The 20,271-nt window shown below is 39.1% G+C and overlaps 1 protein-coding gene and 1 long non-coding RNA gene across 2 annotated transcripts in view; both read left to right on the forward strand.

The window, feature by feature from the left end:
* LOC118278660 (protein slit) overlaps window positions 1-14,998 on the forward strand; it is a 123,023-nt gene extending 108,025 nt beyond the window's left edge. The window contains exons 23-38 of the mRNA XM_050703830.1: window positions 326-495; window positions 1,308-1,521; window positions 1,812-1,951; window positions 2,695-2,864; window positions 3,712-3,882; window positions 4,982-5,057; window positions 5,836-5,937; window positions 6,489-6,621; window positions 7,100-7,209; window positions 8,219-8,332; window positions 9,951-10,105; window positions 10,775-10,904; window positions 11,386-11,463; window positions 11,960-12,039; window positions 13,198-13,338; window positions 14,106-14,998. Of these exons, the coding sequence (XP_050559787.1) occupies window positions 326-495; window positions 1,308-1,521; window positions 1,812-1,951; window positions 2,695-2,864; window positions 3,712-3,882; window positions 4,982-5,057; window positions 5,836-5,937; window positions 6,489-6,621; window positions 7,100-7,209; window positions 8,219-8,332; window positions 9,951-10,105; window positions 10,775-10,904; window positions 11,386-11,463; window positions 11,960-12,039; window positions 13,198-13,338; window positions 14,106-14,210 (2,089 nt within the window). The 3' untranslated portion in view covers window positions 14,211-14,998. The remainder of the gene's footprint in view (window positions 1-325; window positions 496-1,307; window positions 1,522-1,811; window positions 1,952-2,694; window positions 2,865-3,711; window positions 3,883-4,981; window positions 5,058-5,835; window positions 5,938-6,488; window positions 6,622-7,099; window positions 7,210-8,218; window positions 8,333-9,950; window positions 10,106-10,774; window positions 10,905-11,385; window positions 11,464-11,959; window positions 12,040-13,197; window positions 13,339-14,105) is intronic.
* The window catches only part of LOC126912277 (uncharacterized), a 138,025-nt gene that overhangs the window by 95,493 nt on the left and 22,261 nt on the right, over window positions 1-20,271 (forward strand). The gene's annotated exons all lie outside the window — the stretch shown is intronic.

Consider the following 20,271-nt stretch of genomic DNA (forward strand, 5'->3'; position numbering starts at 1 on the left):
TGTTGCCGGCCTTTTAGGGATTAGGAATTTAAGGGTTGTTGAGGAATCGGGGATTGGGAAGGGGGTAATTGGGCCTCCGGTAACTTTACTCACACACCGAATCACAACGCCTATGATTGTTTCAGGTCGGTGTCCTGCTCGGCCGTGGTATCACTCCGGTCGAGCCGACCCAGCAGTGCCGAAGCATGGCTCTCCCACACTTAAAACCTTAACACCTTATACCTTCTCCGCTGTCAAAAATGCCCAAACACTACATCACACTCAAAAACAAACCTTCCAATCTCAACATTAAGCTTCAAATTCCCTAATCAATTTCATTTTTCAGTGCCCTAGGTTCGAACCCGCTATACTGCGACTGCAACTCCCGCTGGCTGTCGGAATGGGTGAAGTCTGCCGGAGAGTACGTGGAGCCTGGCATCGCGCGGTGCTCGGAGCCTGCCGCCATGAGAGACAAGCTGATACTCAGCACCCAGTCCAGTGCTTTTGTTTGTAAAGGTAAGGGTTCTTTTAAACATCCGTTTAAGAGAGGAAAAGCATTTATTTGACCAGAGATGTGCTATGTAGCTATGCTGTAAGGATGTAATAGCTAAGCTGTGAAACTATGTTCCATTTCCCAGTGGAAATAGTATAGTATCAGTATACTAAGCTTAGTAGCTGTGCGAGGAAGATGCAATGAGTATGCCATGTATCCATAGTAGACAAGCCATCAGCACGCAGCCAAAGCACGTATATCTCTGTATAAAAACTTATCTTAGTTGAACCCGTTTCCACCAGAACTAAACTATACGTAGCAATGAATATGATTAGTGGAAGCATAACGCAACCACAGCAACGTAGTATAGCACATCTCTGGGTGCAAAAACACCCTTATTTTTGGATTAATAAAAGTGAACAAAAGTTTGAGTTCAATGCCTATAAACAAGATGAAAGACTATTCTATTTAAAAAAAATATACACCCATTTTTCACTATCAATGGGATCGTTAATTTGGTAACAGCTTTCAAGATTTAGTTCTGAATATCACAACTTATCGAAACATTTTGTAAGAAAAATATCTAAATCAAATCAAAAATCATTTTAATGTATTCGTAGTCTACAGTGTGGTCTAAAATTTAATACAGTAATATGTTCCAACTATGGGCCCTTTGGGACACCACAAAAGTATTTCAAGTAAAGTATTTGATATAGACTAAAATAATGACCATTAAAAGTAACAAAAAATCATCAAAACTTACGATATTTTATTGAAAATAATCACACTTAAACATACTTAATTATACCATTTCAACTTCAAAACATGTTTCCAGGCAAACCCCCAGCAGAAATAATATCAAAATGCGACAGCTGCTACAGCAACCCGTGCCGCAATGGGGGCTCGTGCCGTGCGCGCGGTGCGGGCGGGCACGAGTGTCTGTGCGCGCGCGGTTACCATGGCGACGAGTGCCAACACCAGATCGACGCGTGCTACGGCTCCCCGTGCGCGCACGGAATGTGTCGAGTGCTTGAGGAGGGGCGGTTTCAGTGAGTCACTTTATATCTATACTATACTATACTATACTAATATTATAAAGCAGTTATTTGTTTGAACGCGCTAATCTGCGGAACTACTAGTCCGATTTGAATAATTCTTTTTGTGTTGGGTAACGCATTTATCGAGGAAGGCTATATGCTATAAAACATCACGCAGATTTTGGGGGGCTTATAACATTAAATCAAATAGAAGTTGGCCATAATCTCCACACTTGATCACAGTTTAAAAGAATCAGGGTTATTAGAGACCCCTACATAATAATAATATATCATCTCCCCAGCTGTTCCTGCCAGGCAGGCTACACAGGCGCGCGCTGTGAAGTCAACATTGATGACTGCGTGGCAAACAAGTGCCAGAACAATGCCACCTGCGTTGATCACCTCGAAGGGTACTCCTGCAAATGTGCACCTGGGTTTATGGGTAAGAACTACTATATATGTGCTATACTAGGTTTTTTTTTTGAGGGGGGAAAATCATCCAATGACTTTTCTCGCCTTGGGCAATGCGAGAGGGAGTGTCAGACTCTTACTGACTAAAAACCACCCCGTTCCTTCTCCTGCTTTTCGAGCCGGAGCCCCGGTAAACCCGCAGGTAGTCCGCAGCTCCGGATCAGGCATCAGCCCTATTGGGCCCCATCTGTGGTGCTATACTAGGTGGAGTGACGGTCAACATTGATGACTGCGTGGCAAACAAGTGCCAGAACAATGCCACCTGCGTTGACCACCTCGAAGGGTACTCCTGCAAATGTGCCATTGGAGAGGCCTATGTCCAGCAGTGGACGAGAACAGGGTGATGATGATGATGAATTACTATAAAAAGATTTTAAAATATAACCTAAGATCTTGGTGTTTTTAATTTAAGTTATTCAGTATCCAAGAACATAAAGGTTGATTCAGTACAGAGCCAGTAGCTATTGTTATACTAAATAGTACGCTTTGTAACGAAGCCATATTTCTTGTAACTCAGTCGGCTCTAGACAACCAATAGCTACTGTATCTGTACTGAATCTATATTTATTTCTCAGTTATAAAAGTTCAAGTTTATCAGACAGCACTGCTGCCCAGTCTCAATCAAATTAGACCCTTAGTCGGGTCTACAACACCCACGGGAAGAATAATGGTGGTCAATCATGCTAAATCCAAACTTCACTTTTTCTTTTTCAGGAGAATTCTGCGAGAAGAAGATCCCGTACTGCACGAAGGAATTCAACCCGTGTGAGAACGGAGCGGTGTGCACTGACCACCACAGCCACTACACCTGCGCGTGTCCCAAGGGATACTCCGGACAGAACTGCACTGTGAATGCTGATGATTGCATCAATCATATGTGCCAGGTATGTGCCAATTTTGTCTTAGTTTTTCTAATTAGTCCAAGCAGGAATGAAATATATACAAGACGGATATGAATCTGGACTTTAAAAGAGACTATGACCTCTGAGTTTGTGTCGGCATTTCTTCTCAGAGTAGTCCGATAGGAAATGCCGGCCTCATCTAGCTATTTGAAATTCCTATTGACGTGTAAAAGGGTTTCATTGTAACCTAATCAGGTATACGCACCCACGGGAAGAATGGTGACGGTCATCATGCTATCCAAACTTCGACTTTTTCAGGAGAATTTGAAGAAGATTATATGCACGAAGGAATTCAAGTGTGCCAACGGAGCGGTGTGCACGGACCACCACAGCCACTACACCTGCGCTTAACCGCCAAGCATGCATGGAAAGACTGATGACTGTTGATGAAGCGAAAGAGGTTTGAGAAGATTTGAGCATTAATTCCACGCTTGCTCATTGCGGGTTGGCGATTTCAAATTTATAAAATTAGAAATTTTAAGCCCATGGTTTAGAAGGGGCGTGAGGTTATGTATGCTCATATTTTTTTTACTTTTAAATATGTCTGGACTATGGACATCTGAGTTCGTTTCAGCATTTCTTCTCAGAGTTGTCCGTTAGGAAATGTCGACCTCATTTAGATTTTGTTTTTATAATAATTTTGACTTGTAAGCCTATTTGCAAAATAAATTTAATTTATTTCATGTCATTTCATTTCTTGTCATGTCATTTCATTTCATCATTTTCATTTCATGTCGTTTCATTTCATTTCATCTCATTTCATTTCATTTCATTTCATGTCATTTCAAAATGAATTTATGTTCTTACATATCTTATTTCCATTACCCAGAACGGTGCGTCCTGCGTGGACGGTCTGGACGAGTACCGCTGCGCATGCGCAGCCGGGTACGCGGGCCGCTACTGCGAGGCTGCGCCACACGCCGCGCTGGGGACCTCGCCCTGCGCACACCACGACTGTGTGCATGGAGTCTGCTACCTGCCACAACCGAGGCCTTTGCAGGTAACTATAACTCATCATAAGTATCATGAAAGAGAGCCATGGCCTCACAGAAAACGGAACCCACAAAAAAAACCAAAGATATAGTGTTATAGGCGTGAAAAAGCCATGTTTTTTTTATGACAGACGGATCACTTGATGGTAAGCAATCGCCGCCGCCCATGAGCACTTGAAACACTAGAGAGCCATGGCCTCACAGAAAGTGCATTCCATAAAAAAATGTTCCGAAGATATAGTGTTATAGGTGTGAGAAAGCCATGCTTTTTGTTTATGGAACACGCCAGTAAACGAGCAGACGTATCACCTGATGGTAAGCAATCGCCGCTGCCCATGGACGAGATACAAGTGCGGCAAGACGGAGTTAGGAATTTAAGCGTTGTTGGGGAATCGGGGATTGGGAAGATTGGGAAGGGGGGAATTGGGCCTCCGGTAACCTTACTCATACAACGAAACACAACGCAAGCGTTGTTTCACGTCGGTTTTTTATGAGGCCATGGTATCATTGCGGTCAAGCTGGCCCATTCGTGGCGAAGTATGGCTCTCCCACACTTAAACTCATCCAGTTTATCACGTAGGAGAACCATTGCCTCACAGAAAATGGAACCCATAAAAAATGTTCCGATGTAGTGTTATAGTTGTGGGAAAGCCATGCTTCGGCACTGCTGGGCCGGTTCGACCAGAGTGATACCACGGCCGAGCAGTACACCGACGTGAAACAACACTTGCGTTGTGTTTCGTTGTGTGACCGGACCGTGTGTTAACCGAGGCCCAATTACGCCCCTTCCCAATATTCACAATGCCAATCTTCCCAATCCTCGATTCTCCAACAACCCTTAAATTCGTAACCCCCAAAAAGCCGGCAACGCACTTGTAACGCCTCTGGTGTTTCGAAATTATAAGCCCAGGTTTCCTCACGATGTTTACCTTCACCGTTTGTCAGTGGTGTCTAAATAATCTTAGAAAGTACTTATAAAACGATAAACTCACATTGATACTTGCTAAGATTCGATGCATGAGAAGACAATATTTTCAGAATAATTTTCATAATTTTATCCATATTTCCTTATGAAACAGTTTTGCTTACCTTGACTCTATGTTTCAGGACGATATAATATTGGAGCGCCCTCTACTGAGCACCGCCAACGACTATCTCTGCAAGTGCGCGCCTGGCTACTCAGGTATTTATAAAATATATCCTTTTCTATATAGGGTGACTGGTAATTAGTGAACGATATTTAAACACGTGATTGTACTCATGATTACAAACTACTTTCCCGAAGAAACTATATTTGTATACTCATTAGTTTTATCTTTATCACATAATTTGAGAACATAAAAAGTAAAATAAACATTGACTCTACTATGCATAAAGTGGTTTACAAATACACACGATGCGTCGCTTCGTCAATGAAAACAATTGCTATTGACGAAGCGACAGAGATAGTGAAAGAGATAGTTATTTCATAACAAATTCATACGAAGATATTTTTGTATAAAAAATCTTTCATAACAAACGCATACGTAGATTTTTTTGTATGACAAAGAATACTCATAATCATAATAATTAATGTTCACTATTGTAATCTACAAACACAACACTCCCCTCCCATTAAAGCCGTGGCAGATACTTTTAAAGTTCTTTATATATAACAAATTACATACCTACTTGATTATATATCTTTATAAGTGTGTATGTCACTGAACTTCTCTTAAACGACTGGACCGATTTTGATGAAATTTTTTGTGTTTGTTCAAGGGGTCAATCTGAGAATGGTTTAGATTCACAATTTTGTCAGATGGACAATGTTTTTTTTAATAAATTTTTAATTTATTAGTAGTTGTTGATTTTGGAATGTTTGACATTGGATCGACAAATTTTTAATTAAAGACGTGTAGACAGGACAACGTCTGTCGGGTCCGCTAGTACCTACATAAAACATTCCTCATCCCTCCCAGGTCGTCTCTGCGAGTACCTGACCTCTCTGACGTTCAGCCACAATGACTCCCTGGTGGAACTGGAGCCGCTGAGGACCACACCACAAGCCAATGTCACACTGAGTAAGTATACACATGCAACGTCACGCCTTTTATTCCCGAAGAGGTAGGCAGAGGTGCACATTACGGCACGTAATGCCGCTGTAAAATGTACATCCACTTTTCACCATTTGTGTTATAAGTCCCATGTAATAGGAGGTGAGCCTATTGCCATATACTGGACACAATTACAGACTCCTTGCTACTACTGAGAAATTTTCGATAAACCGAAAAAAGCCCAGTAATACTTTGCCCGACCCGGGAGCTTTCCATTCGAATATACATTTTGTAATGACTAGGTAGCTTCATTGTTGGGCAGACAGACCATAGTTTTGTAATAAAAAAAGACATTTCTCACCACCTCCCAAAGTCGGTTAAAGTGTAATGTGCTCGTTCAAGTATTACGTAACGCAATTTTTAAAGATTTTTCCCCCCTCCCTGACACTCCCTCTCACTTCACCCAGGGTGTAAGGAGTCATTTGACGATTTCCCTCCCTAAAAACAGAGGTTTAAAGGGTTATCCTAAGGATTAAAAGGCATTTCCTAATTACTATACTTCCATTATCTCTCCCCAGTATTCAGTACCACGCAGCTCCACGGAGTGCTGATGTACTTCGGCGAGAACGAGCACCTGGCGGTGGAACTCTTCAACGGGAGGATCCGCATCAGCTACGATATTGGGAACCACCCCACTTCTACCATGTACAGGTGAGTTAGGTGAACTGGTCTGTTTTGGGAGATGATACTGGCTTGGAATTTCAGGTGTTACAGTATTGTGCACTAAAACGGAATCCAGAAAAAAATTGCTGCTCGGCCGGAGTGATACAACGGCCTCATAGAAATCCGACGACGTAAAACAACACTATAAAATCTATTTTTTTTTTATGGTATAAGCCGGTAAACGAGCAGACGGATCACCTGATGGCAAGCAATCTCCACCGCCCATGGACACCTAAAACACTGAGGCGTTACAAGTGCGGGCCTTCTAAGGGTTAAGAATTTGAGGAGGGGAATCGGGGATTGGGAAGATTGGGGGGAGGGGGTAATTGATCCTCCGATAATCTCACTCGGTTTTCTGCTCGGTCGAGCCGGCTCAGCAGTGCCGAAGCATGGCTCTCCCACACTCAATCTACCGTTACTACAATCATTGGAAGGATAATAGTTTACATTGAATGTATGTTTCCAGTTTCGAGATGGTATCCGACGGTAACTACCATAAGGCGGAGCTGATTGCCATCAAGAAGAACTTCACGCTGAAGGTGGATGGGGGACCGGCGCGGTCTATTATTAATGAAGGTAAGTAAAAAGATGCGATATATTAAAGACTAGCTACTTCCGCGCGGTTTCACCCGCTCTGCTCGGTTCCTATTAATCTTAGCTTGGTGATTTATAGCCTATAACCTTCCTCGATAAATGCGCTATCCAACACATAAAGAATTATTCAAATCGGACCAGTAGTTCCTGAGATTAGCGCGTTCAAACAAACAAACAAACTCTTCAGCTTTATAATATTAGTATAGTATAGAAGGGCCAAATTAAAAGTACCCTTAACCGACGAGCATGCATGGAAAGACTGATGACTGTTGATGAAGCGAAAGAGGTGTGTAAGATTCGTAGCAATTGGCGGTCCATTGTCTCTGCCTACCCCCATAGGAGACAGGCGTGAGGTTATGTATGTATGTATATAAATACATTTCGTTGATAATTTGCCGAAAATAAGGACGAACTTAATTCTCAAGACTTATCACTTGATATTAAGTCATAGCATTTATTTCAATTAATCCCTAATTAAGCACTTTAAAAACGTCAAATTGATTTGTCCGTCAATCTGTCAATGAAACTAGGTGCACGTTCAAAAGCGTAACTTAGAATGGAGAAGAACGAGAAAGAAAATCCATTCGTTACTCTTTAAAAAAAAAAAAATTAACAGTATCTCTGATACATTATTTGATCCTTTACCTATTGTATACAATGTATTTGTGAAAACAATGTAACGACAATACAGCGTTAAGTTTTATAAAAAAAAATAAGCCATTTCTGAAAAAACTGATGCAAATTATGTCCAGCGTTTGGTAACAAGCTGCGGACTACCTAGCGGGTTACCGGGGCTCCTGCTCGAAAAGCAGGAGAAGGAACAACAGCAGGGGTGCATGAACAACAGCAACAGTAGGGGTGGTTTTTAGTCAATAAGAGTCTGACACCCCCTCTCGCCTCGCCCAAGGCGGGAGAAGTCTTTGGATGATTTTCCCCCTTAAAAAAGCCTTTGGTAACAAGAACAACTGGTGACCAAACTTTAATATTTCAGGTGCCAAGGAATACCTCCGCCTGGAGAGGCCGATGTACCTCGGAGGAGTGCCGGAGGACATCGCCAAGGAGGCCTTCAGCAAGTGGCATCTACGAAACATCACCAGCTTTAAAGGTAAGCTTGTTATTTTAGTTTAGGTTATAACACCGGAAATCGGTTAAATAGCGATCTTCTTTTCCAAATTATAAATAAGCAGTCATCTCCTCTTTGTACTTGCTTCATGCGTAAACCTTTACTAAGATGATTTAGACACCACTGACAAACGGTGAAGGAAAACATCGTGAGGAAACCTGGGCTTATAATTTCTAATTATAAGTTTGAAATCACCAACCCGCATTGAATAAGCGTGGTGATTAATGCTCAAAGATTCTTCGTGTAACAAGAGGCTTTTGGTCAGCAGTGGCCACTTATAGGCTGATGATTCAATGACGTATTTAACAATTTCAATAACTAGACACCAGCACATCAACCTACCCTAATCACTCAAATCTCTTCATTGAACTATCAACTTTAGCTACCTAAAAATTAAGTTGAAATTAACATCCCTCACAAATTTTTTTTTTTTTTTTGAAGAAGTTTTAGTTTTGTTTATTGAAGTTTATTGAAGTTATATTCACATAAATTTATTGTTCCTTGCACATTTTAGAAAATAGCCCATAGTACAGGTTTACCTAGTTTGGGTTCCTGAATCCCACCACTTGTTATTTCAATTGTTTTAAACCTGGTCGTGTAACTTGCTACAGAATTTATTATATTATTAATTATTAAATAAGCTTAGTTTTAAGGCTAGCCGCACACACTCAATAATATTGTCAATGCAAGATTGTCAATATCTTCATCAATAAAATGGTCCCCGCACACTACACAATATTATTGTCAATTTTTCATTGTAAAACCTGACTCAGTCGATCCGCAGCTAGATTCATGTGCGCACGTTGAACATAATGGAAAGAAAGAAAAAAGTCGTTGCATTGAGTATTGCATTAATTTTACTAACTAAAAAAAGGCAATCAAGAAAGAAACGATGGATTAAGGACTGGATGAGAAAAAAAGCTGAGTTAAATCACTTTAATCTAATAAATGAACTACGAGTGAATTTGTGATTTTTTTTATTTTTTTTTCGATTTGTGAATCTTCTTTAATTCTTTCCGAAAATTTGTTCGTAGGGAATTAATTTTTTTCTTTACGTCTTCTCTGGTACTATTTGGTTTGATTTTTTAATAAATCTCGGGCAACTTATCAAGCGCATTATTTTTCTTAACTGTATCACGATATGCTTTGCAGGATGTATTCCATAATTCTGGATAAGTTTCCCATGTTTTAATAAATACTGACAAATAGTGTTTTTCCGTAAGGGTACTATTATCAACAGTATCAACACTATTTTCGCTTTGGATACTGTTTCCGTCTTCCATTTTGAACAAATAACAAGAACGTCCGCCTGCCTTGAAATCTTTTCCTCAACTAAAATATTGCCGCGCGCCCGCACACGTCAATATGATTGACAATACCCCTGCCTCCCCCCGATATTGACGTGACAAAATCAGAATTTCTGGATAATCTACAATATTATTGAACAATACCACAATACAGGTCGCACACACACAATATTATTGACAATACGTACTTTATTGACAATATTATTGAGTGTGTGCGGCTAGCCTAAGACCAATGTCTGTATTAATAAGGTAAATTTTATTTTTTTGAATATTTTTTTTATCTCGTTCCTCAGGTTGCATGAAAGCCGCGTGGATAAACCACAAGCGGGTAGACTATGTGAACGCAGTGAGGGTCCAGAGGACCTCGGCAGGGTGTGGAGAGGACGAGCCCACCAGTTCCATGGCTGCTACTGTCTTCGTGCAGGAGGATGCCGGGAGACACAACCAGGTTAGTTGGGTATGTGTGTAAGTGTGGGAGAGCCATGCTTCGGCACTGCTGGGGTGGCTCGACCGGGGTGATACCACGGCCGAGCAGAAAACCAGACGTGATACAATGAAAAACTTGCGTTGTGTGAGTGAGGTTATCGGAGGTCCAATTACTTACCCCAATCTTCCCAATCCCCGATTCTTCAACAATCCTTAAATTTCTAACCCCAAAAGGCCGGCAACGCACTTGTAACACCTCTGGTGTTTCGGTTGTCCATGGGCGGCGGCGATTGCTTACCATCAGGTAATCCGTCTGCTCGTTTACCGGCTTATGCCATGAAAAAGTTATAAACTTATTTATTTAAATTTCTACCAGCAAAACTGAGATGAACTGTCTCCAGTGTTATTTCGAAACCGATACAGCCTCCAAAACATTTTAGAGGAACTAGCAACTAAATTTAAAAATAGTTACAGGAAATCATGAAGAGAAATATTCCTTTTCTATATAAAATGTGTTTAGTAACGAATTTTCGATACTTTACCCATGTACATAACGAATTTCCGATACCGTAGCTGCGTACTGTATCGTAAATCCGATGCAGTGCGTATTAGAAATCTCAATTTCGTGTATTGCTTGACGAATAAATACTTTTCTCTCTTTCTATAATACTCAACACTTTAATATGTCCAGGACCCATGCGTGCCCAATCCGTGCGCCCGCGGCGGGCGCTGCGTGCGGGAGGAGGGCTCGCCCTCCGACTACACGTGTCGCTGCAGGGCCGGGACTGCTGGGCCGCAGTGTGAACTGAGGGCTTCTATTAGTAAGTATTTTTTTAACCTCTCGTATGCGCGTCTAGGCAAGCATAGTGTAGGGCGCCCTCCAGCTAGGTGGAGTGACGATATCCGCAAGGTGGCTGGTAGTGGTTGGATGCGTAGAGCTGAAGATCGAGCTCAGTGGCGTGCCATTGGAGAGGCATATATGTATTCAGCAGTGGACGAGAACAGGCTGATGATGATGCTTTAGAACATAATATTAATTTAAAACATTACGCGACGTCACTTCTAGGTACATTTTATGTGTAGAAATAACATATTTGATCCCACTCCTAAACTTTCGATTCCTTTTATCTAAGTATTGTTATCTTCAATGACAAAATAAAAAAATACGTGTCTAATATTTGTTCATTGCCTAACTGACGGACTAAATAGATTTATTAATTTTCATACCCCGTCATCATCCCGATTGCCTAGTGTACCTCACTATATTTAACACATAATGATACAAGTTACTGCTATCCACAGGTGGCGCTCCAGTTATCACACAAGGCAGTAAGATGCCCCAACGAAAACAAGGCATCAGCAACGTGCAGGCTTCTCCAGGTAAGTCCACTCATTCAGACAATATTTATAAACTTTCACACTATCTCTATAATATAAATAATTCGGGTTTTCCTTCCTGACGCTATAACTCCAGAACGCACGAACCGATTTCCACGGTTTTGCATTCTCGGGTTCCGTAAGGTTTAAAAATTCAGCAAAGAAACCTCAGGAAAAAATTCAAAAAAAAAATCAAGTGGGAAAATGGCCCATTGACTTTTTTTATTGGGATAAGCCCGCCCCAACCTCCCATACCACTGCAACTCCTGTGCACCAGGATCTACAGTAGATACAACCATGAAAACACCGGAACACTGAAGTCCAACGTCCCAGAGACATGAATTCTTCTAGAGTCTTGGATCCCGCAACGAAATAAATCAGAAGATATTATTAGAGGAGATGAAAAGATGGCCCCTTGACTGCTTAAAATTCTACGTTGTATAGACCGATGACTCTACTATGGACAAATTAATGACCGTAACACTTTTTTTGCTTACAGCGGCACCGTCGCACAAGCAGCAGATGCCCTCGGAGCACGCGCCCTCACAACCCACTCCGGCCACGGGAGCTTGCAGGAAGGTAGGTTTTAAACAAACTAGAAGACGCCTTATTTTATATAAGTTTGAATGTTTATTGATGTCCGTGGGTCACTGCAAAGGGTGCCAACTGAAAATCAGTGCTGGGTACTTTCGGTGCCCAGCTCATACTGAGGTGGCAACCCTTTTGGCTTGGGCACGTTGCCACCTTGTTTTTACCGGTTATGTTTTTACTTTTATATTATTTAAATTGTGCACAATTTTTTTCTTTCCCCGTTTTTATAAAGAAAAATGTAAAAAAAAATTAAAAACGTTTTTACTATGAGTGTTTAAATTAATTTTACATATTTAATTTTTTCTTTCTTTTCTTTTTTATGTTTGTTTTTGGTGCATCGTGGCCGGTGCCAAATAAATGATGTTTCTTTCCTTCTAGAATTTCCAATTACTTAACTGTAAAAATTATATCCGCTTTTTCTTAAGGTAAACGTCTACAGGCCCGCATCGTACGCATCGGACGGATCGCATCAAACGGATTATTTTTTTAGACTGCGTCCATTGTATCGGCAGCTTTCGGATTGCCAACGTGAGAATTAGCAATTGGATTGCCGATACCACTTTCACTCGGATTTTTAACATCGGCATTCTGTGTAATCATCAGTACGCATGGCATGTAGGCATTGCCGATGATGCGGTCCGTACGATGCGGATCAGTGGACGCAGTTGTATGAGTTTCTATACAAGACAAACTAAAATCCGTCGCGTGCGATGCGTACGATGCGAGCCTGTGGACGCGTACCTTTAGGGAACTTTACTCGCCTGATCCGGAGCTGCCTAGCGGGTTTACCGGGGGCTTTGGTTCGAAAAGCAGGAGTAGGAACGGGGTGGTTTTTAGTCAGTAAGAGTCTGACACTCCCTCTCGCCTCGCCCAGGGCGAGAGAAGTCATTGGATGATTTTCCCCCTTCAAAAAAAAAGGGGAACTTTACTCTCTATTCCCTAAAACGACATCATTTTTATAAGGAAATAAGGTTTACTGGCAAAACAAAAGGTGGGTGTCTTCAAAGCCCGAGTGAATAGGTTGCTTATGGGCAGACGTGCTCCATCGTAGGCCGCATCATCACTTACCATCAGGCGAGATAGCGGCCAAACGTCGGCCCATTTAACATAAAAAAAAAACATTATAAATGGTTTTAATATCTACAGGAGGCGACTCGCGAGATTATAACCGAAGGATCCTGTCGGTCTCGGCGCGCAGTGCGGGGGGCGCGCTGTGTGTCGAGGGACGCGCGCGCCACCTGTGGCAAGGGACACTGCTGTGCGCCACGGAAGACTAAGAAGAGAAAGGTATGTCTTTGTGCTACTTGGGATGCTTTTTATAGGATAGGATGATAAAACGAGATGGTATGCTTACCATTGCCATCGTCAGCCAGGGGCCTTAGTCTGCTATAACAATTGTGTCAGAATGGTCGATCATGCGTGCAAGTGCAAGAGGGACGGAGCTATGTAGGTTGTATATCTCCGTCCCTCTTGCACTACTAACTGCACTTATTGCAATCTTGCACTGCTTACACTGCACTTACTTGCACGAACCAGCCTTTTAGAAAAAGGAATTTGGGTCATCAATAACATAACTCGCGCGATGAAAATACGATTGTGAAAATTACGATCAATAAACATCAGCAGCCTTTGGTAGTCCACAAATGGACTTTCTACCATATGGGCATCATCTACCATATTACCTTAACAGGCAGGTTGTTTATCAAAGAACACTGCTGTCTGACCTCCGTTAAATATGGATTAGTTGTCTCCTACGATACCCACGAGAAAAGTAACAGTGGTGATTATTCTACAGTGCCATCACCACACAACTTAATTTTTATGGAATAAGAGGGTAAACTAGCAGACGGATCATCTGATGGTAAGCAATCGCCGCCGCCCTAAAACCAACGCAAGCGTTGTTTCACGTCGGTGTACTGCTCGGCCGTAGTATCACTCCGGTCGAGCCGGCCCATTCACGCCGAAGCATGGCTCTCCCACACTTACATATTTACATAGGTACTCTGTGATTACATGGTCAGAATTTAATTTAACCACAATACTTTTGTTTCCAGATAAGATTAGTCTGCTCGGACGGCACGAGATACACCAAAGATATAGAAATAGTCAGAAAGTGTGCTTGTGGGAAGAAATGCGCGAGAACCACCCCGTTCCACTGAACAAGACTGACCATCTATTACCACAATGTCATTTTTACCCTAAAACCTTTCAACAGTCATTATTACCACCATCTAAAATACCCATGTCAGTTTTACCACCCAAATATGAATACTCGTAATTACCCTACTTATGAAACCGATGTCACTTTTACCCTAGAAACTCAAAAGTCATTATTACCACCCTCTAAATAACTGGTATGTCATCGTTACCCTAAATACTGCAATAGTCATAATTACCCCAGGGCAAGTTGCTAATCACCTTATGAAATATTGGCAACATACCTACTATATGATGAAAAATAATGGCCATAATATAAAATAAATTACCTTGAAATAATGGTAATGAATAAATGAACTATACTACTGTAGGGTAAGCATTCAATAATATATACAAACCACATGTCAGATCCTGAAAAATACATTTTAAATACTACACACAGATAGGTATTTACATTTTAACAATGTATTAAAATTATTGTTTTAAAATCAACAATGTTGTCATGCTAAAAAAAGGTAGTTACCAACTCAATAAAAAAACTACCAAAATAAGAATATTATACATGGCAACACCAACAACGAGCTCTCCCCAGGCAATAGACAATAAATCAATGTTTTTTATTAATATACACACAGACATACATCTCTACATATTGTATTAGTATGGTAGTGTTGATATAAGTAGCATATTGGTATCAACTTTACAAAAACAAATAACTTAGTCAAAGTCAAAGCATTTATTTCAATTATTCCTAAATTAGGCACTTCTGAAACGTCAAATTGAATTGTCCGTCAGTGAAGCTACATAATAATATATGAGACATTGTAATCTTCAAACACAACACTACTTAAAATTAAAATCGTAGATACTTTTAGAACACCTTGTATACAAAAATAACTCTTGATCTTCTAAATATTATAGAAAAAAAAACATATTTTGTAAAGTTGATTCAATAAATCAAATAAACATCACATACATACATATTTATTTAAATAAACTACATTATTTTAAACAATAAAATCAAGTCATCAATCTATCAATCAAATAATTAAAATCTCCGTAAAGATTGATCAATCAAAAAATAATGTAGTTTATTAAAATAAATTGTCAATATTAAGGAAACGAATTTATACCCCGATTTGGAAATAAGTTTTCAAAATAAAAGTAGTATCGGCCTAAATGTGTAGAGTAGGCAACGTATATCCATGTTTTTAATATCTTGTAAAAGCGTTGAACTGTCTTTTATCATAATTTGGCTTAAAATATCTCTGCTTTCTCTAAATTCCGGATGAAATTTGTTATTTAGTCTTTGACTGCCAATAGAAAACTATTGGCAAATCCTCCGCTAACGTCGGTCACCGGTGACCACCACGGCGTTCAGTGTGTTAATTTCGGGTCCGTTAAGAAACAGGTATTATACGGGTCGATTACAAGAGGCCTACACTCACTTATAAAGAAACAGGTGCCGCCTGGCATAGATTATTCTGAAATATTATACCTGTGCCGTTCGGTACCCACCAGTACAGATTTGTCGCTACAGACCTATTTTTTATACAAGCACTTAAATCTTGATTAATTTCGTTGCGAGATCTGCAAACAATTTTGTTAATATTCCCGAGCTGCTAAACTTGGTTTCTTCAATCCACTCTGGTGGACTTTTGACCAAGTGATGAAAGTATATTCCAAAAGAAGTTTTTCAATGAATTTCGAAAGAATAACTATAAAAAACTTTGACAGTTCTCCGCAAACAAAACCTAATTCTTTTGGTAATCTAACCTTTTATAAATTAGTACCTATATAGGCTTACCCAGTCGTAATATTAAAGTAAAAGTAAATAATTATACTTAATATTATAAAATAGGGTTTAGGATAAACACTGACAATTATATACCATCGATTATATACCTACTTATTAACACCTATGGAATATATTCCAAAATCTTGTTCACTAAACTAACTAAAAATCCCGGTTTACCGACGTACTCAGAGTCTTTTAATGACTACTTAACCCAGTCCTTAGCAATTGTTTTCGAAACAAAATCGTTACTAAGAAATAGTTTAAGTAATCATTAAATGTCTCTGTGTGCGGCAGTTAATCGAGTAAATTAATGAAGAAAATCTCTGCTAGTTTCGAGTCACAGAGGGACTCTTCATCATGAGCAGCGTGCGCAGACGAGGCGATGAAACTAGTAGAGCTTTTCACCATTAATGTATGTGAGTAAACTGTGATTTTTAGTTAATTTAGTATGTCTCATGATAGTTATTATCTTGTTCATTGGTTTTCTTGCATGAACTAAGCTTGCAATTTTATGATTGATACTTTAAATCAATTCTTTTGAAAGAAATGATTGACAATTTATTAGGGAATTGGTCAAATTCAATATGTAATTGCAAAAAACATTATATTTGGTTTTAAAATACCAATTCCCTATATAAGAAGCTATTCTTAATATTTATTACAGCAATAATCTCAATTATTGTTACGTTATCAACTAAACGATTTATCAATCAATTCTATTTAACGATTGAAAGATTGATAAATACAAAAAAAATGTAATGAGGCTTTTCGATTTACGAAATACATATTTGTATGAAAGAATTTAAGTTAAAAATTATATAAATAATAAATTGTTGAATTAATTTAAAAATTATTTTATAATTTTAATCCATGACACAAGATGCGTGTAGCAATTTCTTTTTTAATTTTAATAAGAAAAAAATAATTTCGATATCCATGTGTTCATTTCTTGTAATTATTGCTATTTATTATTAAAATTAAACTAATTATTTTGTATGTTGTTTATTTTTTATATAAATAAATTAATAATTAAGTTAGTTTTTTAAGTATTATTGTATTATGTATGGCTTATAAAAATTTAATTGTATTTTTTTATTAATTACATCAATAGTCCGTCTAGAAATTTCTTGAATATTTTTCTTACACAGTTTTTATGTGTCTTATTAATGAATGAATAGAATTCAAAATCCATTAAATAGGCCGAAACTAAATGTATTCTATAATACTAATGAAAAAAGTATTGTAAAAGAATTAACGTTTTAAGTTTATTATAAAAAAACACAAATATTTATGAGTAGACTTAGAATAGTTTATATTTTTTCAAGACTATTTTTTATCAAAACAATATCTTGCCTATTATTATTTGTGGTACTAGAAAGCCTGGTCTTATTATTTATCTTGCCATGTAAACAAATTAATTTTGAAACCTTACTTATTTAATGTAACTTAGCTTTAAGCAAATAACTTAAGTTATAGAAACGAATTATGTAATAATATTATTCTTATTTTATCTTTATCAAAAAAACATTTCCCCCCACTCTGGGATATCCTCATACGTCATGGGTAAGTTTACAAACATACAATTGAACATGCACATCACACCCAAACCAAAAACAACAATTTGTGGATCACACAAAGAGTTGCTCCGTGCGGGAATCGAACCCGCTACACGTTGCGCGGAAACCAGTTGCCCAGCTACCGCACCAACCCTGCAGTCGAAGAATTCAACTAAAAATCGCGGTTTACTTACTTACATTAATAGAGAAAAGAGTCTGACACTCCGTCAGACTCTTACTGACTAAAAACCACCCCGTTCCTCATCGTGCTTTTTGAGCTGGAGCCTCGGTAACCCGCGAGGTAGTCCGCAGCTCCGGACGTCACGCAGCCTACTGACACACTAATAGCCTACCCACGATAGTTATTATAAAAATACATAATTCGTTTCTGCAACTTGTAGTTTGAGCCTCATATCTTTCTTTTTAGATTATTTGTAATATATTATTACGTATAGTACCTAATTAAAGCATTAATTATTTATAATTATTTCGCTGAACCAGCTTGTAAAGTAGTTTTAAGTATTATACAGATATGTTAGCGTGTTAGTTATAATTTAACATAATTGGCATCTCTTTGAAAAATTTACTGTCCCTTTGAGGCATAAAAAATGTTATCAATATTCATATTTGTTCAAAATCTGGGGTAATACAATATGGGACACTTCAAGAGGGAAGTAAATAGGTTTCTTAAGGGTCGGCAAAGCGTATGTAATGCCCTAAGTGTTGCAAGCGTTCATAGGCCACTGTAACCACTTACCATCAGGTGGGCCGTGTGCTTTCTTGCCACCGTCGTATTTTTAATACAGTAATTTTTCTTATGAAAAATACTGTACCCTTAGTACGAGTTTGCTTTACGTTGAACAAAAATGAAACGAGAGCGCGTTCGGCACTCTGATTAGCCGGCACGAATGAACCAACCAATCACAGCGCCGAACGCGCTCTTGTTTCGATCTCGTCTTAAGCCCTCAGCTTGCATCTGACATCTATTTAAGTTGTCTAGCGGTCATTTACCTAGCTAAGACGAACATTTTATGTGCAAATACCAATTCAAAATTAATAAAATTAATAAAACCTACAAATCTTTTATCTTACTTTGTAAAAGAATCCATCATTATTTTAAAATGTAACTAACACGCTAACACATGTCTAAATATAATTAATAATAAGAAAACAAAATGTAATTTAAAGCATTCCCTATTTATTGACTACCGAAAAGGTAGGAATTTCATAAAATGGTAACACTTATCAACGCATTTACGACCTAATTATAATCATCAGTATTAAAATAACAAAATAATGTTAGAATTTGAGAATCTACCATGAAGCCTGACAACACTGCCATTATTTAAAGTTGCCATACCAATTAAATAAAATGTTGCTATGTAGAAAACTCAAAATTTCTACCAAAACAGGCTTTCTTGGTAGATTTCTCGTAGGCTAAGATTAATGTACCTATTAAAACTGTGTTGCTTAATAAGACGCTACAGGGCGTCGTATGCGCTTTTTATTAAAGTTTAAGAAATATTGTCTATACACTTTATTAGTTATATGTGGTAAATAAATGATGTTAGTAATAAATTTGTGATTGTTTTAATTTATAATTAGCAAACCTAGCGAACTCCGTTCACCATCAATGGATTTCCCTGTTTTTCTCTTAAATTTTTCCTAATTTTTTGCTATACACCTCACGGAGCCCAAGCCCTTTCCAACGAAAGCAAAATCGTGGAAATCGGTTCGTTCGTTCTGGAGTCAGGAAGGAAAACCCGACTTATTTTTATATTATAGAAGACTAGGTTCTACCCGCGACTTCCTTTCCTTAGGATTTTCAGGCAATTCTTGAGTAAAATCCAACCGAAACTTAAGCGTCCTCATGCCCGCATCGTAACAACGGACTTTAGTTTGTCTTGTATAGAAACTCATACAACTGCGTCCACTGATCCGCATCGTACGGACCGCATCATCGGCAATGCCTACATGCGATGCGTACTGATGACGTCATACGGAATGCGTACGATGCGTACAATCCAGGTGTGTGAATGCTTACCTTTGAAAATGTGAACAATCGGCAACGTATGTAGTATGTGACCGCTAGATGGAACATAGAGAGGGGCGCGGTTTGTAACGTCCCGCGCTCCCCGTAAAGTGTCACGCATTATGTTAAAGGGACATCCAGTTATGACATCTCCTCTTTGTATTTGCTTCATGGTGACAAGCGTATTCTATTCTGCTAAACACGACAAATAAAACAAAATTCACATTTAAAAATCTATATTATAATTAATAATTAAAGTTGAAATAACAACCGTAGTAAACATTTAAGTAAGTCGACAGAAAAATAATTATTTAAATATTTAATTATAAATAAATCATCGTCGTCGTCATTGGCTACAAAGGTCCCCCTTAAACCCCTCCCTCCCAATCCCAAAGCCGTATAATCCCTAAGAGCAGGGCCATACGATGCGTTGCGGCGCGACTGTGCGACTCACCCCCTATTACATGGAACTTACACAGAAATTGTGAAATATGGGTGTACATTGGCATTATGTGCCGTAATGTGCATCTCTGCCTACCCCTTCGGCGATTAAAGGCGTAGCGTTATAAAAGAAAATAGTGTGCAACGCTGCTACGGCGCCGCACCGCTCGTGTGCCCACTGACACGGTGAAATCTTTGCGGAGCGGAGCCGCAACGCATCGTGTGCCCTCGCTCTT

Source organism: Spodoptera frugiperda, chromosome 24 (genome assembly GCF_023101765.2).
Source record: "Spodoptera frugiperda isolate SF20-4 chromosome 24, AGI-APGP_CSIRO_Sfru_2.0, whole genome shotgun sequence".
Classification (NCBI taxonomy): Eukaryota; Metazoa; Arthropoda; class Insecta; order Lepidoptera; family Noctuidae; genus Spodoptera; species Spodoptera frugiperda.